Below are 11,503 nucleotides of genomic sequence, written 5' to 3'. Positions count from 1 at the left end.
AGAGAGAGAGAGAGAGAGAGAGAGAGAGAGAGAGAGAGAGAGAGAGAGAGAGAATGAATAAATGAAATCGTTCCTAAATCTGTAGAGACTGTCATTTCTTGGATATTATGGGTTATGAATTGTGAGATGTGGGCAAGGTGCAACTGTGGTGAGGCTCTGTACAACACACAGAATGACCGGTGATTTATGAAGTCCTTCCAGTTCTTTATTCAAAACACAGATGGCTCCGCGTGTGTTTGTGTGTGTGTGTGTGTGTGTGTGTGTGTGTGTGTGGTCACGAATTCGTGTATTTTGCTATTCATTCCTCCCTCCCATGAAGGTGAGTGGACCTAGGGCTCAAAACTTGCTGGCTGTGCAATCTGGTTGTCACTCTGGAAAGTGACTTAGGAAGACAACGGAGTTTATTATTTATGGAAGGTATTTCCCCAATCTTCTAGAAAAACCACACATCTTATCACAATTCCTGTATTCCTTGAATGTAAGGTGTCTTCAATTTAAGATGCATTCTTACTTCAGGGATTCTAAAATGTGAAGACACCTCTTAAACTTGTTGAAATAAAGAGTTAAAATGGTAATGAATTTTACATGTTCACTGTGTCCCAAGAGTGGCATTCTGAACAGGCTTTTGTGATTTTTTTGATTCTTTCTCCCAGAGAAGCATAATTTACCACAGGGTGGCAAAGAGCAAGGACAGGCAGTGTCTTCTACTAGGGGTGTGGCAATGCTTCCATTAACGGAAGCAGCAGGATGGGAAATGTTTTCTGTTCTTCACATTTATTGTCTATAGCATGTGACTGGCTCAGCTCACTAGTGGGATGAAGGCTCCAACAGCCTGGAGAGTTAGTCGGATTGTGTAGACGATGCACAAAAAGAGTAAAGTCAGGTGCTAGGACCAGGTCGGGGGCCAAACTCCTTGAATCTGTCTCCTGTTGGAAACTTTGGCTTCTGGTTAGTGTGGTTAATGATCCACTGCTGCAGACTCAGGTGAGAGTTTTAGTGCTTCCCTTTCCTGTTTAGTGTACTTTGGCTGGATTTTACGGGCTGATTTACGTTCTAAAACTCCCAGCGCACGTGTAGCTCACACTGCCCACTCTCTCCTGAGCTTAATGGAATCAGGATAATAAGGCTAACGGGACTTTTCCTTTTCTTTTAACAGATATTATGTTTAAAGATTTATTTATTCTCTCTTTCCTCCTTCCTCTTCCTCCCCCCTTCTCTGTGTATACAGGATGAATTGACAATCTGGTTCTTATTTATGTATCTACCATGCATCCTTTACTGCCTAGGGTTTTATGATGTCTATTTAAATTTTGTCATCAGTTCTTTTACATAAATAATTTTTAAAAATTTAACTGGCTCACAAAATCATAGAAATATATATATACATATATATAATGTGTGTGTGTGTGTGTGTGTGTGTGTGTACCATGTGTTTGTTTGGATGCATGCATGTATCATGTACTGTTTGAATCCAGATAAATATATTGTACTGGCTGGTTTTGTGTGTCAACTTGATGCAAGCTGGAGTTATCACAAAGAAAGGAGCCGCCCTTGAGGAAATGCCTCTATGAGATCCAGCTATAAGACATTTTCTCAATTAGTGATCAAGAGGGGAGGGCCATGGTAGGTGGTATCATTCCTGGGCTGGTAGTCCTGGGTTCTACAAGAAAGCAAGCTGAGCAAGCCATGGAAAGCAAGCCAGTAAGCAGTGCCCCTCTATTGCCTATGCATCAGCTCCTGCCTCCAAGTTCCTGCCCTGTGTGAGTTCCAGTCCAGACTTCCTTTGGTGATGAACAGCAGTGTGGAAGTGTAAGCTAAATAAACCCTTTCCTCCCCAACTTGCTTCTTAGTCATGATGTTTTGTGCAGAAATACAAATCCTGACTAAGATATATATCATCATCACAAACGTTTGCGATTTTTTTACCATAAAGATAGTACAATCTCTTCTAGTTTACCAAAATGGATAGTGTATTTCTATTGGTTATCTAGTTGTGAAATAGATTTATTACTTTTTAAGTTGATGAGGTTTTCTGATGTGCCATTCACTTGGAATACAGAAAGGAATAAATCATATTTCCTACCTAGACTATAAAGTTTAGCAAGGAGACATTAATGTAGCAGATAAACATTTTGTATTCCACTGCAGATCAGAACATTGATTTCCATTTCACTGAGTCCATTAGCTAGGAGAGTCAGGTTTGTTCGTTTGACTGATTGTTTTATTATTTTATTTTTTGAATCAGGGTCTTACTATGTAGCTCTGACTGTTCTGGAACTCACTAAGGATAGGCTAGCCTTGAACTAATAGAGATCCACCTGTCTCGGCCTCCATCCCATGTACTAGAATTAAAGGCGTGTGCCATCAAACCAGGATTTGAGAGTCGGATTTTTATATCACTGCATGACAGCAGCTGAGAGCCTGAGAAACAATGTGAATATTCTCAGACCAGGTAAATTAACACTAAGAGGCCTCTGAGTTTGCATGCACTAGGACGACATGGCATATGGAAATATGCCAGTGTGTATTTTGTTTTAAAATACTGATATATGTGGCTAGGGAGATGAAAAGCACTTGCCAGTTTTTGCAGAGAACTAGAGTTTGGAATCCAGATCCCTAAAAGTCTCCATAGGACTACTTTTGTTCCTGTGGCAAAACAAACAAACAAACAAACAAACAAGCAAACAACCCAATAGAAGCAATTTGAGGGGGAAAAGATTTATCTTGGCTCACATTACAAAAGGGGATGCGATTTTTCATGATCGGAATGCATGAGACCAAGAGTATGAGGTTGCCGATCACATGTGGTCCTTAGCAAGAGAGGGATGCTGATGTTCTTCTGGCTTCCTTCTTTCCTTTTATTCAGTCCCGGATCCCACACTGTGAGATGGTACCACCCCTGTTCAGGGAGGGTCTTCCTTCCTCTGTTAAATATCTCTGGAGCTGCCTCACAGACATGCCAGAGGTGTGTCTCTTGGGTGATTCTAAATCCAGTCAAGATGACAGAGAAGACTGACCATCGCAGTCCAGGTGCTTTTAAAAAAATGCAATTTGGTTTTAACCATGTGGCAAGGTTATAATAGGTTCCACATGGAAGCATTTGAAAAATGTACTGGCGAAAAGGGAAGTGAAAATCTGGGGCCAGTGCCTTAGCAATTCCAGGCTTCGTTCCAATAAGCCTTGAGTTGGGAGGGATTTGGCTAAGCTGGGACTAAGCCATTGTCAGATTCTTTGTCAACACTGGAACTCTTTTGAAATTCCCAGGAACACTATGGTCTGGAGAACGGGCTAAGAAGCATAGCTATGGAGCCACTATGTTAGCTTACATGCACTAGGGAGATACGGTATATGGAAATATATCAATTAGTATTTGTTTTAAAATACTAATATATGTAGCTAAGGAGATGGACCAGAGATGAAAAGCACTTGCTGGCTTTGCAAAGAACCGGAGTTTTGTACCTAGCTCCCATAAATACCTGGAACTGCAGTCCAAGAGTATGGAAATCCTCCTCTGCCAGAGGCTCTACTAGCACAGACACAGAAACACACACACACACACACACACACACACACACACACACACACACGTGTATGCCCACACACACATATACTAAATAAAATAAATCTTAAAACTCCAAGTATATTTTAAAATACATCTACATTTTTGAATGAACTAAAAAGACAAATATAAATAATTTTCATTTCTTATATATTAACTTATTTTTTCATCTGATGTCTATGTTAACCCTTAATATTTAATGTAGGTGTATATCTGATTGCTGCAAATAACTTGGCATTGACAAATATCTACATGTGATTTAGTAGTTTCAGTCACTGAATTATGGGGTGTGGGACTGTCTTAAAGATTTAAAACAAATGGTCCCAAAGACAGGCCTGAGTATGGAGACCAGAGTCGGAACATTTGGTCTTAATTTCTTCAACAATGAATGCGCATTCCTAACCTTATTCATGTCGCAGTGGAAGTGGGCAAAAGTTAAGGGAATGCTTAGGTGTTCATATTCTATGCATGCACACCAGTGATTCCCAAGTTTACAAAACGTTTTGCTTGAGTAGATGCTATACAAAGGGTTGGAGGAACCGAAAGGAAATTTTGATGTTTGTTAGAAGAATCACAGAGCTCCGTGAAGGGCCTGGGGAGATGGCTCATTTAGTAAATTACCTGCTGCACATCAAGTGTGAGAACCTGAAAAAGAGCAGCTGGAGGTGCTGTTACAGAGCGAGCTCTGTTGCTACGGAGCAGAGCGTTCTCCTGCTGTCAGAACACATCTTTGCAACAACTCACGGTGGTACTCTGGTGACTCTCAGAGGCATTTCAAGTTCCAGACGAATCCTATATGAGTAGAAATATACTGTAGAGCTATTTTTTTTCCCCATAAAGGCACAGAGAACACTTTTAAACTTACATTTTTGTATTTGAAATGTTGGCCTTTCCACGAGTCTACTTAAACCTTTCCCATCTCCTGTCCTCACTTCTCTTACCAGCATTCAGTAAAGTCAGCTGATCTCACTAGAGTCAATGGCTAAGCCGAAAACATGCCACCTTGCCGGAAAATAAACATGGCATTTACTTCCTAACATTTTCGCAAAGATCACAAGATCCTGGGCCAGGAAATCCAAAAGTTTCTCAAGGCCACCGCAGGTAGATACTTCTTCCTGTCAGTGCCGCTCTGGAATACCCATGATGATCTACTTCTTTTCTTCTGGTTTCATGGTGCTGGGGATGGGACCTGTTTTCATGCTAGGCACGTGCTCTTTCTTTGAGCTCTAGCCTCAGCCACTTTCCTATTTCTTGATGACCTTAAGTGACTGGGAAGCTCTGTGCTGAGACCAAGTTTCAAAGTTCACCAACTTGTAAGTGACCGGTAATAACCGCCTATAATCTTGGCTCTTTTTGTTCCCAAACACCCAGAGGTCTAGAATTTACCTTGGCAGGAACTCGGGTAAGATTTTCAGTTGACAGAGGAATAGGGGTCAGGAGGGGAGAATTGATAATTTACTAAAGTGGACAGTGGACACTAGATTTCTTTTTGAAGCCAGAGCTGGTGAGATTAGCCGTGTGTCAAGTCTCCTCAGGCCAGTGTCTGGCCTTTAGCAAAGTAAAACTAGAGGTTTTAAGCTTTGTTCTAGTATTTCTGATCCCAAAAGTGAACCACCCAGTCAGTCTCTGGGGTCCTGTTTTTCATCCGTGAGTGGGGATGAAGTAAGTGAGTGACACTATCTACCTGAGATTTTTGCTGGAAGGAAATGAGCTATTATCAGAAAAGGGGGCAGCATTTTGCTGGCCTTACAGGACTCAGTCAATGGTAACTATTGTTTTGTTTGTTGTTAAAATATAAATTACAGGAATTGAATGATTTTAGAATTCCTTACAAACATTGAATGTAGCTTCCTAAGATTCAGTCTCTGATTTTGTCTTCTAGTGTCTTTAGACGGGCAGTTCTTAACCCGTGAGACAACCATTTGTGTGTGTGTGGTGGTGGTGGTGGTGGGGTGTCAAATGACTCTTTCACAGGGGTCACCTAAGCACATCTGAAAACACAGATATTTACATTATGATTCCTAACAGTAGCAAAATTATAGTTATGACGTAGCAACAGAAAGTCTCTACAACATGAAGAATGTATTCAAGGGTTGCAGCTTTAGGAAGGTTGAGCACCACGGCCTGTGGCCTGTGTATCTCCTGTGGTCTCTTAGGCCACTCCACCAACTCCAGAGAAGGAAGGATGCCAGTGAGCTTGGGAAGAGGGCTTCGGTTAATAATCAAGCTTGGACTGGTGCTTGCAAGAAGGGGTGTTAAGTAACAGGAACACGCGCACGTGCCTTCATATAGGGCCAAGAAAGGAAGTTCATAACACGAATTCAAGAAATGCAGTGTGTGTGTGTGTGTGTGTGTGTGTGTGTGTGTGTGTGGTGTTCATGTCCAAAGGAAACACTATCTTTGGCATTTAAGAAAAAAAATGTTCAGGATTTAGTTGGGGATATTAACTATTATGCAATTGGACTTAACCTAGTTCCTTTGAAAAACAAAATTATATAAATAAACCAAAAAATGCATGCAGAGTTAGCAATACCTTGCTATATTATATTATATTATATTAAGCACCTCGTTTTTCACCTGTATGGTGTGTAAAATGTTCAGCTGTGCCTTTCTATGCTTTAATGAGCTTATTGGCCATTAAAATTGCCCGAGCCATTAAAATCAAAGAATGAAATGCATATTACAGAAGAAGAATTTTGTTATTGCTTTTGTTGTTGTTTTTGTTTTGAGACAGGGTTTCTATGTGTAACAAGCCCTGGCTGTAGCAGACTAGCCTTGAACTCACAGAGATCTGCCTGCTTTTTCCTCTTGCGTGTTTGGATAAAAGGCATTTGCCACCATATCTGATTTAGAAGATAACTTCTTTTAGACAGAAGCTCACTATAAACTTACAGGTGGGAGCTTAGCGTGATGGAGAGGGCTCTGTTTCTATGTAGTCAAAACAGGCCAGGGCAATGGGGTACTTTCTAGCTGCTCCTCTGGCCAGGAGCTGTAGAAGGTCTTAGAGCAGAGACTCTGGTGAGGCATGGGGAAGGGAAGGGGCTGGTCAATCCAGTTGGGTCGGTCACCCATAGATTGTTCAGCTACTTCCTCTCCGTTTTCATCTTCTGTAAACAGTCACCTCTGAAATTCCTGGCCTCCAGCAAGAGTCCCAGCCAAAGCCTGGACTGGTGTCTTGCCGTGTGGTGTCTGCCTTGCCCTGTGGTGTCTGCCTTGCCATGTGGTTTCTGCTGTGTGTAGCTATTTCTTCCTGAACTTCTTCCTTCTTGCTTTCCCCCTCTGGCTTGCTGTGAAGTGCTCTACTTATAGATAGCAAGTATTTGTGAGTGTTTGGGCATTTTCTCCATCTGTGAGATAGGTGTTCCTTAGAACTTGAATTTTGAAGTAACAGAAATGTGTTTCATAAAAGTTTTATTGTGTGCTCTCTGTAGTGAGTAGGAAATTTCTAGAAGTATAAAATCACCTGTAGGGTGTGTGTGTGTGTGTGTGTTTTGAGATATAATCTCCATAATTTGCTGCCAACCCTACATAGAAAAATAATTGCATCTGAAAGCTATAGAAAACTATCATCAGCATTATGTGGTATACAAACATTCAAAAAAGATAAATTCAATGCTTTTAGACCTAGATATTTGTGTGTGTGGAGTGGGTAATCTATATAAAACTTACTTATATAGGACACAGAATATTAATTTTATAAATATGTTTGTTCTGACTGACTAAATGAGTGTGATTTTGCATACTTGAACAGCAGTGAGAGAACTGGTTGAGACCCTCAGGGCTTCTATCCGAAGGGCTGAGGGCTGCATATGGAGAGGGACCCTAAGGGATCTATAAGAGAGAAGCCAGAGTCTGGGGTGGCAGCTTAGGCCACTCTTCTTTAATGACATGCTGCTGTGGGGAAGGCCTCCATGTAATTGACTGGTTGGTTTTATTAACTTACAGTAGCTGAGGAAACAACTTTCAGTAAATTCAGTTCAGTAAAGATCTGGAAAAATGACCGTGAGGTTTATTATTATTATTATTATTATTATTATTATTATTATTGTTGTTGTTGTTTGTTTGTTTTTCCTTTTATGAGACAGGGTCTGATTATATAGTCCTGATTGGCTTTGAACTCATGGAGCCCCCTTTGCTTCAGTCTCTTGAGTACTGGGATCAGAGGCTTGCTCCACCAAGCTTTGTTGATCATGTGGTATTAAGGTTATATTGTCTTCCCTTTTATTTCTGATGATACAACTCCAGGTGGAGGGTTAAAAAAAAAAGTCTCATTTGTGGTCACTAGGGGCCAGAGTACACAGAGTGACTCCTATTTAGGAAGCATATGGAAAAACTTCAGGATGAGCATTTGAAGACGCTTGCATACTATTATAGGAATTTCAAGCTTTATACCATCAAAATAGAGACCAATTTGTAAAAAATGATATCCGTTATCTCTTTGTCTTTGTATAGTAGTAGACGAATGTGCTTAAACTTTCGTGCTAAAAACATTTAAGAACTTATGTTTGGCCAGCTTACTTTTATTTGGTTGGTGAAAGACACATTTACGGTCAGAGATTTGCCCTGTTCTTGTCTATCAACCGGGTTGGTTCTGTTTTGCAACAGATTTCTAAGGAGGCCAGAACTGATCTGTGAGCTCCCCACCCTTTTCCGTGCTACTGTTCAACCTTCCCTTTACAGCTACCAGATTTGAAGATGCTGAGAGCACAGAGGCCGAGACTGGCCAGGCTGAGAGCCTGCCTCTCCAGAGGCCTCCACCACAAGCCAGTGATGGCGCTCCGGAGGGAGGATGTGAACGCCTGGGAGCGCAGGGCACCTCTGGCTCCCAAGCACATCAAGGGCATCACCAAACTGGGCTACAAGGTCTTGATACAGCCGTCCAATAGACGGGCCATTCACGACAAGGTGACTACTTTCAACTTTTAAAATACCTATGAATATAACAGTGCTGGGATTTAAGGCGTGGCCACCACCTGCTCGTAAGCCAGACAGTATTTTTTTTTTTTATAAAACTGGGTTAGTTCTACCTCACAGGAATTATATGAGAATTAGGTGAGATGGTTTATACAAAGAGTCCATCTTAACACTCACTAATGTGTTGGTAACAGTCAACTAATATTGTTACTCATTATCTGGAAGATCTCATATTAGCTGAGATGGCATTTTCCACATTGTGCTATCTGCATGACCTTTCTTGTCTATGTATGTGTGTCCCTGCCTTCTGACCTCTTCTTGCTGATGTGTGCCTTGTCTTCTGACCTCACCTTGCTGATGTGTGCCCCTGCCCTTTGACCTATTTTTGCTGATGTGTGCCCCTGCCCTTTGACCTCTTCTTGCTGATGTGTGGCCCTGCCTTCTGACCTCTTCTTGCTGATGTGTGGCCCTGCCTTCTGACCTCTTCTTGCTGATGTGTGGCCCTGCCTTCTGACCTCTTACTGATGCTGATGTAGTCTGTATTTCCACCTCTCACAACCCACCCAACCTTTTTGATGAACTTGACTGTCTATGTTTAATTACCCCACCAAGGAATTGTCTTAATAACCACTAGCCTAGAATGTTCTTCAGATTCTTCTGACTGTAATGTTCTTTTGAATGTTCCTGGCATCTTATAAACTCCTTCAAGGGCACCTTGCCTGTCTTTCACTGTGTTATTCCTAGCACAAATCTTCCTGTTAGAACAATGATAGATGTTAACTGAACCAAAAACAATGAAAGAAATCAGTGTTGGATATATGTGTAATCTCTTAATACAAAAGGGAACAAATCACCACGTGACATGAGATATTTCAGCATACTATTCATATAGAATAAACTTCCACAGTTTTTGTCTTGTTCTTAGAAGGGTTCTCCTTTAGTTCACATTAGCCTGGAACTTGTTAGGGAGCCAATATTGACCTTGAAAATATGTTCCTCCTGCCACCATTTGTGATCAAAATTTAATCTGCTCTTTCCTGTGAGTGAATTGCAGAATTTCTAAATCTCTTTTCTATACATGCCACGCCAGGTAGATTTAATCTTTTTCGAGGAAGCATAAATGTTAAAAGTAGCTATAGTGTTCTTCGTTCTCATTTATCAAACTCCATCCTTCCCAAGGCTGTTTGTACTTTTGCTTGGAGAGAGCATGAGTACTGAAGTCTAGGGGAGTAACCTTTGCTCCAAATTGTGTCCGCAGGAGTATGTCAGGGCCGGTGGCATTCTTCAGGAGGACATCACAGAAGCCTGTCTGATATTGGGAGTAAAAAGGCCTCCAGAGGAAAAACTGATGTCCAAGAAGACATATGCCTTCTTTTCCCACACAATAAAAGCTCAGGAAGCTAATATGAACTTGTTGGATGAGGTCCTGAAACAGGTGACTGTGATCAGTGTTCATGAGTAGTAAGTAATGGCATTAAGCAGTAGGTCCTGTCAATCAGTAGGAGACATGGCCCATGGCTGGTGCCTGATGGAGAGGTATCTTCTGCCGTGCAGGATTTGGAGTTTAGAGAAACAATGCGTCTCTTTCTTTTATATACTCTGAAGTAGAAGGATAAATGTGTCCCCCCCCCCCAAAAAAAAAAAAACAGTTACTAATTTATAAAGTCAGGTACAGAGATACCACCATGTAGAATTACAGAGCTGGAAATAGCCTCAGATATCATGCAATTTAATACCACGTTTTTTCAGACAGGTCTCATAGAGGTGCAGTAACTTAACTGAGGGTACAAAGTCCTATGGCATCAGAACAACTGAAAAGGACCCTCATAGACAGTCTTAGAAAGTGCTCACATGAGAACAGGCATGGGTGGGGATGTTGGGAGTTGAGCATCTTAGCTTGTCAGATATCTACATTTTGACAGTTGTCAGAAATGGGAGTCTGTCGGACATGGTAGCTGAGAACAGCTTCTTGTGACTGGCAGAGGCCAGGAGGTGTCTGCAGCCAGGCCATTGGATGAGTATGGAGAGTGAGTGAAGATATGGACCACAGCTCAGGCTCAAGGCCAGGAGTGAGGATATCAGAATCTTTGATATTATATTATATGATATTATATGATGTTATATGATATTCTGAGAATAGAATAGAGGATTGCGTTTACTAACCGTATAAGCAACGAAGGAAATGAATTACATATGGAACAACAGGATATATTCCTATTAATTTCAAAACCACTCATCCTGGGTAGTGGTTAATTTGTTTCTGAAGAGCAGATTCAAAGCAATTAATGAGAACCATGCTGCAAAAACATCTCACCAGAAGCAAATAGTCTTTAAGGGGAACTTCAGAGACTTTCTGTTATATGCACTTTTGGTCCTCATTAGAAAATTAATAAAAATAGACTCAGTGGGATGGCTTTGGGGCAGCACTCTAACAAGTCATTCAGAGTTGGAGATACATGAAATGTCTTTACATATGTAAACTTGGTTTTAAGTTGTATACCTTTTCCCCAGTACTGGGGCTGCAACCCAAGGCCTTGCCTATGTTAAACAATCAGTCTGTAAGTTAAGACCCTTGACTCCCACTATCTTCAAAGAGATAAATGACTGCTAAAAATATCGTGTAATTGCACTATGGCTTTTAAGACTACCTTAATGGGGCTTTCCTGAGAGAGGGAAGTTCCTTGAAGAAAGAGAAAGAATTTGTGTTTGGCCAAAGTTGAAGAAAAGAAATGTAAAGACAGAAAGAGAAGGGAAAGAAAGAGGAGATAAAATGTCAAAGAGAGAGGGAAAGAGAGGAAGTTTTGGGCTGTATTGTTACAATTTTTAAGGGAAATAAGGTATTTAAAATGACTAAGGAGCAGCTATGCAAGAAAAAGGTAATAGGGGGCTAGAGAGATGGCTCAGCGGTTAAGAGCACTGACTGCTCTTCCAGAGGTCCTGAGTTCAATTCCCAGCAACCACATGGTGGCTCACAACCATCTGTCATGGGATCTGATATAATCTTCTGGTTTCTGGTGTGTCTGAAGACAG

At 41.2% G+C, this 11,503-nt stretch overlaps 1 protein-coding gene across 1 annotated transcript in view; it reads left to right on the top strand.

Moving 5' to 3' along the window:
- The window catches only part of Aass (aminoadipate-semialdehyde synthase), a 53,035-nt gene that overhangs the window by 864 nt on the left and 40,668 nt on the right, over positions 1–11,503 (top strand). The window contains exons 2-3 of the mRNA XM_021190715.2: positions 8,240–8,464; positions 9,732–9,908. Of these exons, the coding sequence (XP_021046374.1) occupies positions 8,255–8,464; positions 9,732–9,908 (387 nt within the window). The 5' untranslated portion in view covers positions 8,240–8,254. The remainder of the gene's footprint in view (positions 1–8,239; positions 8,465–9,731; positions 9,909–11,503) is intronic.

The sequence above is a fragment of the Mus pahari genome, chromosome 2 (assembly GCF_900095145.1).
Source record: "Mus pahari chromosome 2, PAHARI_EIJ_v1.1, whole genome shotgun sequence".
In the NCBI taxonomy this organism is placed as follows: domain Eukaryota; kingdom Metazoa; phylum Chordata; class Mammalia; order Rodentia; family Muridae; genus Mus; species Mus pahari.
This window is presented reverse-complemented; position numbering and strand designations above follow the sequence as displayed.